At 31.4% G+C, this 17,822-nt stretch overlaps 4 protein-coding genes and 1 non-coding gene across 6 annotated transcripts in view; 2 read left to right on the top strand and 3 right to left on the bottom strand.

Moving 5' to 3' along the window:
* Positions 1-2,601, top strand: part of LOC108752218 (centrosomal protein of 97 kDa) — a 5,541-nt gene extending 2,940 nt beyond the window's left edge. Inside the window, exons 8-12 of the mRNA XM_018492897.1 lie at positions 504-707; positions 779-1,378; positions 1,454-1,586; positions 1,661-1,883; positions 1,961-2,601. Of these exons, the coding sequence (XP_018348399.1) occupies positions 504-707; positions 779-1,378; positions 1,454-1,586; positions 1,661-1,883; positions 1,961-2,542 (1,742 nt within the window). The 3' untranslated portion in view covers positions 2,543-2,601. The remainder of the gene's footprint in view (positions 1-503; positions 708-778; positions 1,379-1,453; positions 1,587-1,660; positions 1,884-1,960) is intronic.
* Positions 2,602-4,950: 2,349 nt separating this feature from the next.
* LOC108752289 (peptidyl-prolyl cis-trans isomerase D) lies at positions 4,951-8,863 on the bottom strand. The gene is made up of 7 exons (XM_018493018.1): positions 8,642-8,863; positions 8,444-8,581; positions 6,010-6,308; positions 5,802-5,936; positions 5,446-5,700; positions 5,222-5,377; positions 4,951-5,066 (listed from the first exon to the last, which is right to left on the bottom strand). Exons 1-7 carry the CDS (start codon positions 8,733-8,735, stop codon positions 5,040-5,042), a joined length of 1,104 nt encoding a protein of 367 aa, XP_018348520.1. The 5' UTR covers positions 8,736-8,863; the 3' UTR covers positions 4,951-5,039.
* Positions 8,864-9,701: 838 nt separating this feature from the next.
* Trnaq-cug lies at positions 9,702-9,773 on the bottom strand. The gene has a single exon. It is a non-coding gene; the product is annotated as a tRNA-Gln (tRNA).
* A 1,394-nt stretch (positions 9,774-11,167) lies between these two features.
* Positions 11,168-13,861, bottom strand: LOC108752291 (NEDD4 family-interacting protein 1-like). 2 transcript variants are annotated; one of them, XM_018493020.1, is made up of 6 exons: positions 13,835-13,861; positions 12,650-12,802; positions 12,128-12,268; positions 11,915-12,038; positions 11,603-11,788; positions 11,168-11,502 (listed from the first exon to the last, which is right to left on the bottom strand). In XM_018493020.1, exons 1-6 carry the CDS (start codon positions 13,859-13,861, stop codon positions 11,399-11,401), a joined length of 735 nt encoding a protein of 244 aa, XP_018348522.1. In that variant the 3' UTR covers positions 11,168-11,398. The 2 variants fall into 2 exon arrangements, with proteins under 2 accessions (XP_018348522.1, XP_018348523.1); XM_018493021.1 differs by lacking the exon at positions 13,835-13,861 and adding an exon at positions 13,403-13,675 and having other exon boundaries at positions 11,399-11,502.
* A 1,571-nt stretch (positions 13,862-15,432) lies between these two features.
* The window catches only part of LOC108752290 (putative oxidoreductase GLYR1 homolog), a 48,426-nt gene continuing 46,036 nt past the window's right edge, over positions 15,433-17,822 (top strand). Inside the window, exons 1-4 of the mRNA XM_018493019.1 lie at positions 15,433-15,521; positions 15,620-15,656; positions 17,320-17,408; positions 17,501-17,627. Of these exons, the coding sequence (XP_018348521.1) occupies positions 15,487-15,521; positions 15,620-15,656; positions 17,320-17,408; positions 17,501-17,627 (288 nt within the window). The 5' untranslated portion in view covers positions 15,433-15,486. The remainder of the gene's footprint in view (positions 15,522-15,619; positions 15,657-17,319; positions 17,409-17,500; positions 17,628-17,822) is intronic.

Genomic DNA, 17,822 nt, shown 5'->3' with positions numbered 1-17,822 from the left:
TATATTAATATTGCATTATTATTAAGTGTGCATATGAATATTTTTATATTCTTATTATATTTTATATATCCTATATATCACTTTTGACAAATCTATTATTTAATTATTTATTATACGATTAAAACATATAAGAATTAATTGATCTGGATTCATGCACATGCCTATAGTTCTCTCATGCATAGTACTTTTTAAGCAATTGCTTCCTTAGGCTTATAGTGCAAACGACCGTTGGCCAATGAAGCAGTAAAAATATCAACACGAAGGCGCTATATTTAGAAGATTTAGTATTAGTATAGGATGATTTGAAAAGATGTTCACATTTCTTTTTTTAAATAGCATTTAATTTCGATTAGTAGACTATATATGTATATTATTTGTGCATGTTTTTGCTAGCAGTGCTAGCATCAGAAATTATCCAAACACAAATAAATTTTACAAAATAATAAAATGTCATTTATTGCACAATAAGCGTTGATTATAGTGTCAAAACAATATTTTGTCAGCTTCCTCAAGGAACTCCTTGAAAATGAAATCGCCAGACCGAATGGTATCCAGCTGTCATACTGATGCTATGGTTTCTTCGTGTCATGGTTTATTGAGCGGCGATCATGAGTCGAATTTGATGACCCAAAGTTTAGATCCTAATATGCTGACTAGTATGGCATTAAATAACAAAATATCAAACAATAGTTTGCAAGACATGGAAGGTAAGATAGTTATACAATTGATTGAGTTAGATTAAACGGAATTAGATTGCGACAAAAGATATTTTGTTCAGAGACATCAAGTCCTCTGCAAGCGGCTACGAAACTAGTACCAGTACCAGAGTCTCTGATGAGTCCAGATTTTCGTCCACCGTCTGGGCTTTCGCGGATTTTACCGAAAACTCCCACATCAAGTAAATTAAGCTCTCCCTGTCAAGTTACAATACCTAGTAAACCATCCATGGACGGCGATGGAAAGGCAATTCCGATCATAAACACCGTAAATCCAATGGCAAAAACGAATCTAAGCTGTATAAAGGCGAACGCGCTCGTGAAAAGTAGTTCCGCGACAAATTGTAGCGTCATGAGACCAAATATAGCGAAACCAATCGTGACATACGCTAATAGTAAGTGTCCATACAGTGTGAAGATTAATAATTACGTTCAAAGCAAGACTTTGCCCGCGAAGAGAAGCACGAAGAGTCCTAATTTAGCTAGAAATATACAGCGACCGAAGAGCGCGAATGAGAGACTCAAGAGTAATTCGAACAAAGATGAGAGAGATGGCGAAGCTGGAATTCAGAGCAGTGACGAGGATAGTGAAGTTTGTCAAGCGAAATTGGATAGCATTCGTCATAGAGCTATTCAAAGAAGACAAGAAGACAGTAACAAAGGTAAAACATTTAAAATATTAAGTGCAAGTATATTGATAAACATTTCATGTATATTGAATGGATATATTCTTGCAGATCAAGATCATACAGAGAAGGCTGCTATCTGTATTCAAAGAATGTGGCGAGGCTATCATACAAGAAACCTTAATAATAAAGCTACTAATATATTAAAAACGATTGACATGATAAGAACGAATAAATACATCCAGTAAGATTTCATTTCTTTCGTGCATAATTTATTTACAGAATAAAAAAAAATGTACACGTATAAAATATTTACAGGAAATTGTCGACAGATATGGAAGCCACGAGAACCGCCCTCGAAAGCGAACATAAGTTACAATTATTGCAAATGCAAGCGATTAATGCATTGTGGAAGAAAGTAGTCAGTTTACAACCGGGCGGCAATCGAGAAAATACTTTCACTGATACGGACAATATCTTGCAACCAAATGCGGATGTAGTAAATAATCTCGCGCAAACGTGCAATCTGCTTCATACCCAGGTAAGTTTTAGGAAAAATTTCTGTATTTTGCCAACGGAAAGTAAAATTTTTTTATTTAAAAATCTGTTTTTTATTAGGTTCAACAATTGCAAGATTCGATGACCGAGATAAAGCGTTGCATGTCCAACATGAAGCCAAAACCCGCTCTTGTCGATAATGGCGTCGCCACTCAAACGGAGATATCTGCCGTGCATACGCCAGCAGGTGAAGAAAATACGTTTCCCTATGGACGTCCTAGTAGACCGCAAAGTCTGCCGATACATCAAACGATACACGAGGGAAACGAGAACAAGAGTTTTGCATCGAATTTAGTGGATAGCGTGCTGAAAAAAGTGTCGCAGTCTACTGACACAACGGATGACGAGGTCAATACAGATATTTTGAATTCAAATGAAAATCCCGAAGTATTGACTTTAAATGAGAATCCCGAGATGTTCAAGAGTTGCGAAGAGATAATAGAATCCGATCTCAAACAAGCGGTTGAGAACGAGACGGATAACTATGAAAATATAATCGAGAATGCGACAATTGATGGTGAAGTATGCGAGGAAACGCTATGTAAAGAGCTGCATAATTTGATTGAAACGGAAAATGGAGCAGATGCTTACAAAAATTGTACGGATAATACGGTTAATGGGGACGACAAGGAAGTCTGCTAGATTTGACATTGTCAAATCGAATTCCGCCATATGCCTTGTGAGTAACGGTACGAAGCGAGGAAAACAAAAAAAAATGCTCACTGTAAATAACAAAAAATAATTCTATTTGTAACAATATTATAAAACGGTATTTAATTTTAATCATGAACCGTTTTTATTACAAAAAAGATACTTCGATCACGAACAACAAGCTGCCATCCTGACCGAACAAAGTATCTATGTAGCTTAAGTAAAACAGATTAATTGATATGAGCAGTACAGTATAAATGATAGCAGCGAAATTATATTGAATATACAACGTTTGTCAGCTTGTGCAACATTTGTTTAGATTATACATATATTCTGTAAAAAACATTCGCATTATATATTTGTGTATATCATAAGGACTCAGAAATTTTCCGTCCGACTATTGACGGTAATACAATACATAATGATCGCATAAAATATACATCATAAATACATCATACAAACATACATATAGCATAAAATACACATCATATAAACATACATACATCATAAAGTTTACCGAACTGACCATTGGAGAATCGTTTCGTAAAAAAACATTCCACTTAATTTATCTATTACTTTCTTACCTCAACAGAATATTTTTATATTATTCCATTCCAGGAAATTATATTTCATATTTTAAGAAAAAAAATTTTTTTTTTAAACGCATCAAATATTTATTATTATGATTATACTTATAATTATATTATACATATATAATGAAATATAGCTTTCTCTCTACTTTATCGGTTTCTAACGCTCTTTCGCGTAAAATTTCGTATTTATTTATTTATTCATTTATGCAAAGAAGCATTACTTTCAATATACAATTACTTTTAATAGATATATTAAAGTATTGAGACAGAATAGCAAAAAGAAAATATGTTTTGAATCTAGTCAATATAGAATAGCTTTTACATTTAGATACATTGTAGATATTTCAAAGAGAATTGTTACATAGATATTACTCAATGTTATGAAATAAAGCAAAACGCATTCATTTTAACCTATTACATCGTTAAATAGCATGATTGAAAATGTAACTGCATTTTTTAAATTATCGGTTCTATTATTATTGATATAAGTATGTGCGATAATACTCAATTGTTGATTGAACAATTTCATATTCTGCGATCTACGCACACACACGTGAGCTTAATAAATTAATATTATATATCAGCTCTGCAGCGTATTATTCTATACATATATAATTAAATCTCCGTATCTTTATTCTCAATTAATTTTTCTCCTGCACCAATGCTGCTTCAAATTTGCGACGTAATCACGCATGCATAAAATTAAAAATATTGTATGCAAGATAATTCTAAATCAATTTGAAGTTGGAATAAATAAACGGAGATAGATACGACTGAAATTTTTGCTCATTTTGAGGAATTTTCGAAAATTTAATCTTAATAGAAAAAAAATATTTCATCAAAAGATAGAGTATGAGCTATTCATGATTTATTTCGTGCCCTCCTAAAATAAGTTGTTTTATCTTTTACACATTATATTTTAATATCGAAAGTTGATATTTAAATTTACAACTTATTTTAATTTGATTTAATTTTTGCAAATAATTTTTTAAAAGAAAATTTTAGTTTTAATTTGCGCTATCTTTTATCAAGATATATTCTAATAATTTTGGCGATATTAAGAATTGAGTTATTGATAATGAAACACTATCTGATAAAAATTACTCGATAAAATTTCCATGCAAAGTACGGTACAAATTTTAAAATGTAATTATTCCATTCATTTTTATATTAAAAATTTTATTGATAAATCTTAAATTTTCAAATATTTGAAGTTAATATTCTTAGAGTATTTGTTACAAAAATTTTGTTTTACAAATGTATAAGATAGAAAAATGCTTAGCTTAAATTTATATTTTTGTGATTTTTCAATACATATATGACACCAAAATAATTTCTTAATTCTTAACGGGTTGAGTAGATATACTCGTGAAATAAGAATATAAAATATAATTGCAATATATTGTATTTATTTAATATTCCCTAATTTATATAAATTATACACAAAGTAGTATAGTCTCTTACGATTATGCGTTATTTATACATTGCATTTTAAATTTATAGCTAATTATTTTAAAAAAATATATACACAGCCAGAGTTAAACATATATTATTGCCTGAATATTAAACATTTGAGGTATTTTTTTTACTAATTTTATTGCGCTTTTGATAGAAATATATTTAAAAAAGTATATATAAATACACAGATAATTAATATCTTCGGACATTTATCGTTAATAATAAGTACTATGACACATTGTACATTGTATTATGACACATTGAATATTGATTTCAACAATGATTAGAGTAATTGACTGAAATTGACAATGAGTTATTTAAAAAGGAAAAAATGATACATGTGGCTCTTGTATTAGTAAGAAGAGATTGGATTTTTTTGATCTTGTATTAACTCTCATGAATTGCAAGAAATAGTATATTAATTCAATTGTTTACAGTCAATCGACGCTGATGTAATTTAATATCTAAAAATAAAAACGTACAAAATTTTATCATATTTATATATATATTATATATATATATGTATATATAATATCAAATCATAAAAGTATATTTAATGAAACATTCTTTGATACGTGGTTTTTTCTAATTCTAAATAAACTTTTCCCATCTCTTTTACTTTTTTTATTTCCTTTGAGATAAGTGTCCTCGTATCAGGACACAGATCCGACGCCTGATGCAAATCTTTTAATGCTAATGGATATTCGTTCAAGGAAGTATAAGCTTGTGCTCTTCGAAATAATGCTTTACTATTTATGTTATCCGTTTCCAGAACCTAAATTAAATATATGTATTAAGACATAAATGCATTACTTCTGATTTTCTCACGGAATATTTACTTACCTCATTACAAAGATCTATGGCTTTACGATACTCTTCTTGCTTTAATCGTACAGCAGCTAAATTAAGTAATAAAGTTAATTTAAGATCCACCAATGAGGCATAAAATGTATCCGACATGTTTTTCTGTTTGTTCATCCAGTCGTAATATCGTAATGCTTTTCTATACTTTCTATTAGCATCCACATAATTTTGCTTTGTAAAATAACTATTTCCAGACTCTTTTATCTTCCTTATTACATCCTCCATAAATTTGTGCTAAAAATGTAAACATTCAAATTAAGGTATAATTTAACATATCAGTACGTAAGTAATAATTTTCAGAAATGATATATATATATATATGAATGATAATTTACAGTGAGCTTGTTAACATGTTTAGAATAATCCCAATCTTCTGGCCATGGCGTATAAACATCCTCAGACCCATCGTTCTCTTCTAATCCCCAATTTTCACCTTTTTTCAACTCTCCACAGTCAACTATACTTATTTTCTAAAAACAAATCAATCATGAAGCTAACTGTTCCAGGAAGTTATTAGCTTTGTAATTTAAAAGACAGCCTTACATCAACTGGAATGTCATTTTCAGTCGGTACTTTACAGAGCTCTAACACTGCACCCATGCCTTTTATAATCTTTCCAAATACTACATGAGTGTTATCTAGATGCGTAGACGCTTGAACGGTAATGATAAATTGAGAACTGTTAGTGTTTGGCTTCCCCTCGTTCACCATACTAAGTAGTCCAGGGAAGTTGTGCTTCAATTTAAAGTTCTCGTCGTCAAAGTAAGGACCGTAAATACTTTCCCCACAGGTTCCATCGAAATTAACAATATCACCACCCTGGATCATGAACTGTGAAATAACTGTAGCAATATAATATTACATATGTATGATGACTGTGTGTATAAATGTGTATGTCTTAAAAAATTAATTTCTATTCCATTCTTAAAAGAAATAAAAAGAATAAATGATCCACATTTCCAAAACACCTATTCGTTGCACTAGACTGCATTATAATTTTTTATCTCGTTTTTGCTAAATTTCGAAAAAATACATATCCATTTCACTTTAAGTACAATTAGTGTAAATAAAGAATAGACTCTAAACTAAAGTGGTAACTCAAACAAAATTGTACATATATGACTGTAGTCTAATTCACGCTCATAAAGCTCTTAGAATTATCCTTAGATTTGTTTGTGCCGCATACTCTTATTATAGTTCTTACTTACTTCAATGCAACTAAAAAATAAATAAAAAGGACTCGAGGGAGTAGGCGCGCTGTTCAGAATGCGCAAAAATTGTTCAAAGAAATCTTTCAATATAAAAGTTACATTTATTTGTTATAGTCTCCAGAGAAGCCAAATTAAGTTCTCTGTCAAGAAAAACATTTTCCCATGCCAGTTACAAGGCTGGATGGAATTCACAATTTTCGGTGCCTTTAATAATAAAATAAAATAAGTATTTTCTTATGGGAAAATGGATGTACAAAGAATTCACCCATCAACGAATACTGCAAGCACATAAAGTAAACTGCTAATCCAAAGTCTTGATAGCAAGGAATGTTCACAATTAAAAAATTGTTAAGTCAAATTATAAAATAATAAATAGATGACAAATAAAATGTACAATACGGAATTTTATTTATCATTTCTATTTATTATTTTATAATTTGATTAAAAAATTTTTTAAGATTAGCAGTTTACTTTATGTGCTTGCAGTATTCGTTGACGAGTGAGTTCTTTGTACATCCATTTTCTCATAAGAAAATATTTATTTTATTTTATTATTAAAGGCACCGAAAATTATGAGTTCCATCCAGCCTTGTAATTGGCATGGGAAAATGTATTCTCGACATATAACTTAATTTGGCTTCCCTGGAGACCGCAATAAATGAATTTCACATCTTCCGATCTTTTTTTATACATTAGGCAGTTCAAGTATGTAAAGTTGCGTTATTATCACTGAAGAAGGTTAAAAGACTAATCAAAACTATACAAAATTTATTATCGTTTAACGATTTTTCTTTATTCTATTGTCTCTTCAATAAATTTAACTTTTATATTGAGAGATTTCTTTGAACAATTTGCGCTCTCCCTTGAGCCCTTTTTATTTATTTTTTAGTTATTTTTAAGTTAGGGAAATGTGATATTCAAATTTTACTTCAATGCTTGTTTATTGGAGTGAGTAAGAGCTGTGATAAGGTGCGTATTGGAGCATACAACACGAACAAACCTCTTATTGGTTATCAAATGTTACGTAGATTCTACAATGAGTCAATAATCCTAATTCTAAGTTTTAATCAGTGAAATTGGCTAATAGCCAATTTAGACAACTAAGATTAAAACTTTCAATTATCAACTCATTGTAGAACCACATTTTAAGGAAGACAAATGATGCAGCCTATGATAGTCATAAATCAATTGTCATAAATCAAACTTTAACTCTATTTACCCTAAAAAAATAAATAAATAAATAAATGATTTATATTTCCAAAAGCCTTGGCTGAGGTGATAAATATGTGTATACGATAAATGAATGTCATAATAAATTAAATTTTGGATGTCTAATTCCATTTATTATGTCTGTTTCTACTAATGTAAATTAATCTCGGTTTGACTCCACATCTTTTTCTAATTCTTAGAACTAGAAATAGATGAAAGAGTTAGTTGAACCAAGATTAAAATTAAATTAGGGACAAACATTAGTGACACAATTCGATACAAACATCAGTCTAAATTTCTTGACATCCAATAAGCAATAAAGATAGAATACGCTGCGTTGATTTATATTATCGATGGATAATCATCAAATGGAAAATATTTCTATTTCTATTCTCATCAGCAAAAGAATTCTAATTCTATCCAATTTCAAAAAGATAAATAAGGAACATACAAGTACTTAAGATCGCAAGGTTTAGAAATATTTTTATAGGCTTTAGAATTATGACAAGGAATAAAGTTGTAAGGAATCGAACATTCGTGATCACGGTAATGCGCACCTTTGTGAAAGATAGTTCCCTTGTAATGTAGTTTTGGAGCCTTCAACCCGGCACCTTTCTCACCGGTACACAGAACACGAAAATTCTCTGCAGTCCGTGGCACGACATCCTTGAACAATTCTATGACAACTCTTCCCACTGAAAAACAATAAGACCGTGAGTTGGTGTTTGCACCGTACATAACCTTACTATTCATACCTTTTTCGGATCCGATCGCCACATCCAAAAAAACCACGGGGTTGTCCTCATTATTGAGCAAACTGTTCTTATTCTCTTCCGAAGGTTGTTTCATATTATTTCCTTCTCAGTACGATCACCACGGTGAAATTCTTATCTCGCAAATTTGACGTACACGATGTCGCTGCGTGAATGCAATGTTACTCGCACTTGTCGATTGTTGTGTTGTCTTTCTTCCTGGGGAATCCTGGGTTGCTTGATACGCACCTGCTCTCGAATAATAGGTCGAACAATAAGTTAATTATTGATGATAATATCTTAACACATGGAAACTTAACCGCAGTAATTTGACTGATTTGTGAAAATTTTTTAATAGCGAAAATAAATTCGAAAATTTTATGAGATTGAATTATGCAAAATGACTCACTTTTACTCGCATACATTTTTTTATTTATGAAAGCTCGCTGAACAAAAACGAAATTTTTATTTCCAAAATTTTTTGTATAATAAAAATTTTTGTAGGAAAATTAGATTGTTTAATTTCTATAATTAAAGTTGTACAAGAGTAAGAACTTGGATCAGATAAATTTAAATAACAGATAAATCCAAAGCAGAATAAAAACACTTTCTAAGAACACAATTAATAGAGTTTTCTAATTTGAACTTAAAAAAGTTCGTTTATTTCCACACAAATGTCTTCAAGTGGACTGAAATCATTTTGTAACATATGCACAATGTTTAACAATAAATCATGTTTTCATTTATTTTATGTTATTCCTTTTTATTTAAATTAATAAGATTTTTGTTTACTTGTTTCTGACGTCATCACGAAAAATATAAATATAAAATATTCCATAAATTTTTTATACTTATATTGTTATTCTCAATAAATAAACTGTAAGAAAATCATTTACCTATAATAAGGCGTAATTTTAATTACATCTGAAATGAATATGTAATTATATATATATAAATGTTATATATATATATGCACGTGAAATATTTATTTTATTTTTATTTTAAATATTACTATTTGAATATTAATAAAAAATTATTTGTAACTTTAAAAAAAAGAAAGATCAGGTCCCACCGAGATTTGAACTCGGATCGCTGGATTCAGAGTCCAGAGTGCTAACCATTACACCATGGGACCTCTTGCGATGCAATATATTAGATAGCGTATATTAACCGATTTAGTAAAGACTCAACCTTGTTCAACGTCAATAAAAATTCAAACCTTAGTTAGCGGATACTCGAAACATAGTTAGCGGAAATTCGAATCCCAGTTAACGCAGATCCAAGTTCCAATTAGCGAAGACTTAAGGCAATCCTAAAATCGTCTGCATTACCACCGACGAGATATATTCTCGTCGGTGATATTATACCGACTAAACGCAATAATTTTTGTATAACAATTACTTTTTTCTCTTTCATAGATTTGAAAATCCTTTTTCGGGATTAAAGTATACGAAATAAATATATATAATTTTCATGAAAACATAATTAACTTTTTAAAATAATTTAACAGACACATACATTTGGTCTTTCTAAAATCATCTAATAGATATTTTAAAATTTTTTTTATATGTTTTATAAAACTATCAAAAGACATCTAATGTCCAGAAAACATTCATATATTAACACTATTTATGAATCAATTTTAAGTTATTCTAATAACATGAATAATTTAAGTTCTAATTCTAACACGTCTACAAAAGACCGAGTAAAAAATTTAAGAATTGTTTAATAAATTGATATATCAATTTATTATAATTCTATATATTTGTACATAACTTTGCTGACAATATAATATATATTTATCAAAAATTTAAAAAAATCAATTCTAACAATTTTTCTAATTTTCAAGAATTTCCCAAAATTCAAAGAACTATGATTTTTGTAACATAAGGAGAGGGAAAAATATAAAGTTCTAAATATTCCTTTGTTTTATCGTTGTAATGAGTATAACAATGAAATTTCTCACAGAATAACATGTACTCGCATATCGCTTTATATAATAAATTTTAATACACATATGTAATATTTATCATTTTTATTTATATTTTCAGAATTCTTCCTCAACAAGAATTCTCGCTATATATATTTTATGTATATATAAATTATAATATCTATATAAAGCCAGATATTAATATTCTTATCATATTTAGTAAGTAGTCAATCTCTAGAAGCTTTTCTAACATTAGAAATGTATTATATTCTATTAGAAAACTTTTATTTATAATTTATTTTTTCGAAATAATAACGAATTGTATATTTTATCTCTTTACGCGATTCATTTTGACTTGTCAGTTTTTCATAAATTGCGATTTGACATGCGCTCTGCACACTTACCTTTTTTCAGTGATTTGCATTCAAATGAACAACGCTTAAAATGAATAAAATCATTAATTTAAAGCATTGTTCGTATTATTTTGAGCAATAAAAATGTACATTTGCTTTTTTCCGTAGTCTATATGTAACATCACATAAAATAGCGTTTGTAGGTCCTCCATATATGTGTATATGCGAAAAACGAGCTAATTCTTTTCATCGTTTTTTTAAATCGTACTAATCTGTTTCATACAGTAAATTTGGCAAATCATTTTAAAGTTCTCATTTTTGTTCTATATAGATACGATTGACAGATATTACGATCTACACGATGCTCTCTCTTAAGAGAGAAAGTCGATTATATATTATACAAATATGACCCACATAGAAATGCTTGTTTGTTCTAAAGCCAAGTTGATAAAGAAAAAAAGGTGCATTTTATGATTTTTAATAGAAAAAAAGTAAACGCTCCTGTGCGCTTCCGGACAATAATCTCCATCCTCGTTTGATGTTTAAATATTGAATGATAGCACGTACACAAATTAGAACACCTAGAAAAATAAATCGCATCAAAATTTATCTTTTTAGTAGTTGCCTTCGTCTAAAATATCTTTTGTAAGTTTAATTATCTTTCTTAAACATTATACAAACCAAATGCCATTATCAACCACCATAGCCATGAATTCTCTCGCGAAGCAAGGTCGGTAGAGTGTTTAACAATGAGTGTCCACTTCGTGAGAGACAATCCAAAGCCAGCTAGTGCACCGTAACGAGAAGCAATAGTGTGACAGAAACACATCAGTAACAAAAATCCGATCCAGTTGAATAAAAATGCGACTGTAAAGATAAATTAGTGCAAATTGTCATTATGGAAGATATTAGATTTTGTGGAATATGAAGATATATTTTCTTATTAAATTCTTATCGATTTAAACTTTAACTTAAAATATAAAGATATCCCACCAAGAAACGCTGTGAAGAACATAAAATCTGTGCCAAGTAGCCCACTTTCTGGATCTCCTTCCGCAGCTTCAGTATCTATTGCCAATATTGTTAAAGGCTGCTGTGGTGGTCTAATATTTCCTGGCTGTAAAAAGAGATTTAGAGCTCTAGAGAAACAGAATATTTCGAAATATAGACACGTATATTAAAATTTTTTTGAATACAGTTGTGTACCATGTGTACTTGAGGTTGTGGCTCTCCTTGTAGAGTCTTTTCACGCTGAACCTCTTCATAACTGGGTAATTTTGTAGCTACTTCATAAGGTGGTGGTGCAGAGAAATCTAGTTTCGGAGGTGGAATCTCTTCCCCATCAGTCTAAATAATTTTACTCGATTAATAGTTATTCAAATCATATAAAATTGTACATATTTTATGTATTATATAATATGATATAATTTATGCATTTATGTTAAATATTACATAAATAAATATGAATTATATAAAATATTACATAAATTAAATAGACTACATAAATTATATAAAATTAACATAATAATATAATTTATGTAACATTATGTAATGGGCTTGTCCTCTGTGTGTGTATGTGTGTGCGTGCGTGCGTGCGCGCGCGCGCGTGTGTGTGTTCTAAAACTACATTTAAACTTTCTATCTATTCCATTTTTAAAATAATTAATATATTGTAAATCAATTCAGTTACAATAAACAAGCTTATTATATTATATTACAATATATTACCATTCGGTTTGTCGTTGTAGAGTGTGCACCAGCAGTAGATGCTCCAGAATGTCCAAGCATGTCAACTTGCATAAATGGCATTGCTACAGTAACCGTAGGAATTTCGTTTTGACTTGATGTTTCGCCACCAGTATCTGTGTCTGCTTGAGGTAGCTGTGAAACAATGCATAAAATAAATGTCAGTAAATCCATATACTTCACAAAGTATTGGATGCTTTCCATTTAGTGATTCAAGTTGATACAAACATCATTATATTTTTCATGAAATTCAAGTGAATAACAAATATAGAATAACATTTACATTACTTTATCATAAAAAAAAAACGGTAAAGCATTATTATCCTCTGAACATTGTGCCTTCGACAAGAATAACTATCAAAAATTTTATAATCAAAATATACATACATCAAATTGGAATCAAAATATACAAAATATATTGATTGCTTTCAATTTTTACTCAAATAATACTAAATATAGTTATGATTATTTTATATTGAGATAGTGATATCACTTGCTTACTTTAGTAATAAAGTTATTGCATAATAACACAAAATTATAATCTTTTTTTACTTTTTAATGTGATTTAATAAGATTCAGTAAAACACGCAGTCTCGAACTTGTGTAAATTGTAGATAAAAATTAAGTTGAATCTTACTTGTCAGAATAAAAAGGAACATTCATTCAACTGAGTTATGATTTCATAAATAAGAATTATCCGAGTTTTAGTGTAAATGAAAAGCAATTATTATGTACATGTTTTTCTGGATCATAGATAACAGTAGTTTAGTTTCCATCGAAATCGTCAATCGGTTTCACTTTGATGCAGTATGTTTCCGTTAGAAGTAAAGACCTTGTGAAGCGACAGTGAAATGAGCATAGTCAGACATATTTTTATTGACTTAAATTTTGGTTCTACGCTGCATGAGACATGAATTAATGCTTCGGTGAAGACCACTGACGTGATATTTTTGCGCACAAGAATGATGAAAACAACGCAAGACACCAGCGTATGACAGGACAAACACAGAGCAAACTACGATCGCGCGAGGAAACACGTTGACGATCACAGACTTGTCAAGGTGACAATAAAAAGTATTTTGAGTGAATAGAAAAGATCATGTGAGAGGTGTTCTTGATGAATGCGAAACCACAGCAATTTGCAATCTCGTCATGGGATAGACGTACCGTATTATGACGGGCGTTACTGTCCATTTCTGATCAGATTTGCACGGCGTAGCTGCGAGACTATAAATCGCGAGAACTTTTCCTGAGAGAACGAGTACGCGTTTGCAGGACGCGAAACGTCCTTGCTCGAGTCCGAGACAAACGGTAAAAAGCTCTCGCAATCAATGCCTTGACAGCTGGTATTGCTAATAAGTCGTAATCGACGTGACGACTGGCGATCGTCCTGGAGTAACGTCTATCGTTTTCTCGATTTACGGGACCGTAGGTTCCTCAGGCTCCGATCGCACTGGATCAATTGGTACAATCATTCATCTCTTCTTTCTCCTTTTTTCATTTTTTTGGCAAGTATTCATTTCATTATCATCAGTAAATTTACAAACATCACATTTTCAATATCTGGAAATTCGGATAATGAGACATGGAATGCCAAGCGACGATTGGTTAGTCACAGTCGTGAGTTGCGAGTCAACACTTATTACGCAAAAAAAAAAAAAAAAAAAAAAACAAGTATAATAAGCCTTAAGGAACTGACCAATCATAGTTGAGTTTTCTCCTCAAATTCGATTGTGATTGATCGATTTCCTAAAGCTATTTTACCAATTGAATGCGATCATTTTTAATATAAGCAGAGAGAAAACTTTTATTAAGGTTTCTCTCTGATATAAATATATTTTTATATCCCTTTAGGGCTGTCGCACACACTATTTATAACAGTAACTGTAAAGCCTGATGAGTCTTCTATAATAAGTCATTAGTTATAAATCAGAAGTTAGAAGCTAAAAATTGATGACTGTGATTAGTCATTTTTTAGCTTCTGACTTCTGATTTATGACTAATGGCTTATTGTAGAAGATCCATAAGAGATAATTGAAAAATACAAATAATAGAGACAGAGAATAATAAATTTCTTAAAATTTGTTAAGTATTATTGCCTGTTCCTATTGTCTGTGTTTTTTAATTATGCATTAGTCCAGATCTACAATAGATTTTTAAGCCTAAGTCATAAGAAATAAACGAATCATAATCAATTATTCTTCTCGCATTCAATTGTAATTGGTCAATTTCTTACGACTTAAGGCTTAAAACATCTATTGTAAATCCGAGGTTACTAAACGAAAAGCGTCGTAGCAATTATTAGGTGTTCTCAATGAGTTCTTGTACCTGTTTGGTCTATATTTTTAGATCTAATGGAATATGCCACTCAGATGCAAGAACTCACTGAGTGGTCGTGTTTCTGGATGCATCTATTGATGTTTTTGATTGGCTGTTGAGAAGCATTGCGATTGGCGACAGATATTCGCAATGCATTGTAGAACGTCCTTTAGGACGGGACTCTAGTCACCGAAAGTAGCGCGGCACGCCGGAAAACAATCTTAATAACTCTCTTGTTGTTTTTCCGATAAGTTTTGTAGTATATTTTTATGAAGAACAACGCTTTATTTCATCACGTTATACAGAAATATTATTTATTTGCGTCTCGGTCGACGGAGCGAAAAATAAAGTGGCATGATGAGGGGGGGGAGCTCGAAAGGGGGACGCATAGATGGCGCGGCTCGCGGTCATGTCGTCGTGCACAAACGACGCTTCGCACGCAAGTCAGTCGCTCGCTGACGTTCGGAGTAACTTGTCGAGCATTGTTCATCGTCCTCGCGATGTCGGAAGTATTCAAACTGGGTGATTTAGTATGGTGTGTATTTCAAGTGCGCGCGATAACGCAATCGTATATCCCGTGTTCATTCGTACAGTCTAATTTCATGTGGTACATCTTTTTTTTCTGACTTTCAGGGCGAAGATGAAGGGATTCTCGCCGTGGCCCGGCCGGGTAAGTGAAGTCCCCCTCCCCTCGATTCTCACTAAGCTTCGCGACGTGAGTTCGCGCTTCTCTTCCCGTTAACGTCGCTTCTGCGCGCGCGCGCTCGTATTTGGCGGTTTTCGTATCGTTCTGCCTCGTCGACGTTCGCCGCCGCGACGGAATGCACCAGCTGTCGACGCCACTGGCTGCGGCGTTGCGGCGTATCGCGTCGTACGGAGCAGCGCTGTCTCCCGCCACACCCGACCTTCGAATTCAAATTGGCGCGCAAGCCGCGGGAGCTTATAACCTAAATCCCTTGCAACCTCCCGTGGATCTACCTTCCACGCTCGGCGAGCTCCCAGCAGGATGGGACCCTCCTCTCCCACTCTTTCCGTCACATGTCTCGCTGCAGGTTTCGAAATTTCTTCTGGGTCGACCAGTACCGTTGGACGTTCTGCTGTCGCCAAGACTTCAGAATTTGTCCCGCGTAATCCATTTCCTCCTTTCCGATTGGCGGAAACGCGTGACGTCAGCGGCGTGTCGGGCGAACGGTCTGTGATTACGCCAGGATCTCGAGGTTGTCAACGATGCATTTTCTACTAGTTTTTAGCGAGGCCGGTAATCATATTCTGATATTACAATCAAGAACATTCTTAGGTACGAACTTGAGACTACTTCATAACTTCGTTATATTACTTATATATATGAGACGTGCGTTATTGTTTGAATCGAATCATAAAATTGATTGTGACTTGATATGGTCTTGAACATAAGATCGGATTATGAATATCTTCCCAGACGATTATTCTGTCATGCGAGAGTATGTGAGAGAAGATAGGAGAAAGAATATTTTAGGATTAGGAACGTTCAATGAATAACTCCCGCAGTTCTCTGGAGGCTGTTTTTACGCGGCAACCGCCGTGCACGGTAGGGCCGTACGAATATTAGAGTGAATTATCAACCTAGGGGGTCGATTGTGTACTTTAAAATGAAATAAAAATTACAAAAGTAGGTAAATTCACTAGGTATTAGTCATTGAAATTATAGATATTGTAGTAATTTTGTTCACTTTTGTAATTTTCATTTTATTTCAAAATATACAATCAACCTCCAGGTAGAACAATCATAATAATACGGTATCATAGGATCTTATCACATTTGTCACTTATAAGTTTACTTATATAGTACCAATAAATTTATAAGTGACTTATAAGTGACAAATAAGATTGTAATGAAAGAGACATCCTTGTATTATTATGACACCCGTATTCTGAGAACAGTGGATATGGCCCTAGGTCGGAAAGTTTAATCTTAATATAAAGAGAAAACTATATGTAATTATAAAACATAGTGTTTGCAGATGGAAAAATGATGGAAATTTATTTCTAATATGTTTATCTTTCTTAATTTTAAAATGCATTTAAAATTATTAAAAGTTTATATCTAATGATTTGTACACGCGATAATAAATGTAAAATATTTTGTTAATGTTAATTTTTTAATAAATATATTATTTTTATTTTGTAAAAGTTTGATATTATTTTCAATGATACTGTTTTCCAAATGGATTGTAAATTGAAATTGAATTCAAGATGTATATGATAAAATAAATGTTACGATTATTATTAGTTTTGTATAATATTAATTATAATTCTCTCAGTACTTATATATTGATGTTATAATGCATGTAAAGGTATCAGTTCCTTCAAAGGACTTGAAGAAGCCCGCGAATGCTAAAAAGGGACCAGTACAATGTATCTTCTTCTTTGGGACAAACAATTAGTAAGTTCTATTTTTAAATTGTTTATCTCATTTTACTCATAGAATCACAGTGTTACTATGATTTATAATTCTCAATGATGTCTTTCTTGTAGCGCATGGATAGAAGAATCCCACATTAAACCCTACCAAGAATATAAGGATACTTTAGTGAAATCTAGCAAATCTGGAGCATTCAAAGATGCAGTGGAAGCTATAGAAGATTTTATCGCCAAAGGAGAGGTGAGTGAGATTTTCGTATGTTCGATAATTATTCATAGATGCATTATAATTTGTTATAAATAATTTTATATTAACTTCATTAATTTATTAAATTAATAACTTAATTAATGTATTATTAATTTAGTTGAACATTGTATTGATGATTGATGGCATTTTATGCATATATAGATGTATTTATAGATATATATATATATA

This window comes from Trachymyrmex septentrionalis, unplaced genomic scaffold, assembly GCF_001594115.1.
Source record: "Trachymyrmex septentrionalis isolate Tsep2-gDNA-1 unplaced genomic scaffold, Tsep1.0 scaffold6, whole genome shotgun sequence".
Lineage (NCBI taxonomy): Eukaryota > Metazoa > Arthropoda > Insecta > Hymenoptera > Formicidae > Trachymyrmex > Trachymyrmex septentrionalis.
This window is presented reverse-complemented; position numbering and strand designations above follow the sequence as displayed.

Excerpts from the sequence above, each read along its gene's own strand:
- LOC108752289 (XM_018493018.1), bottom strand. The coding sequence starts at position 8,735 with ATGAAACAACCTTCGGAAGAGAATAAGAACAGTTTGCTCAATAATGAG. Across the intron at positions 5,378-5,445 it reads CCATAGATCTTTGTAATGAG|GTTCTGGAAACGGATAACAT; the intron begins GTAAGTAAATAT and ends TATTTAATTTAG. Across the intron at positions 5,067-5,221 it reads TCTCAAAGGAAATAAAAAAA|ATATTAAATTACATCAGCGT; the intron begins GTAAAAGAGATG and ends TTTTATTTTTAG.
- LOC108752291 (XM_018493020.1), bottom strand. The coding sequence starts at position 13,861 with ATGGACAGTAACGCCCGTCATAATACG. Across the intron at positions 12,039-12,127 it reads CACAACCTCAAGTACACATG|CCAGGAAATATTAGACCACC; the intron begins GTACACAACTGT and ends CTCTTTTTACAG. Across the intron at positions 11,503-11,602 it reads GTGGTTGATAATGGCATTTG|GTGTTCTAATTTGTGTACGT; the intron begins GTTTGTATAATG and ends TTATTTTTCTAG.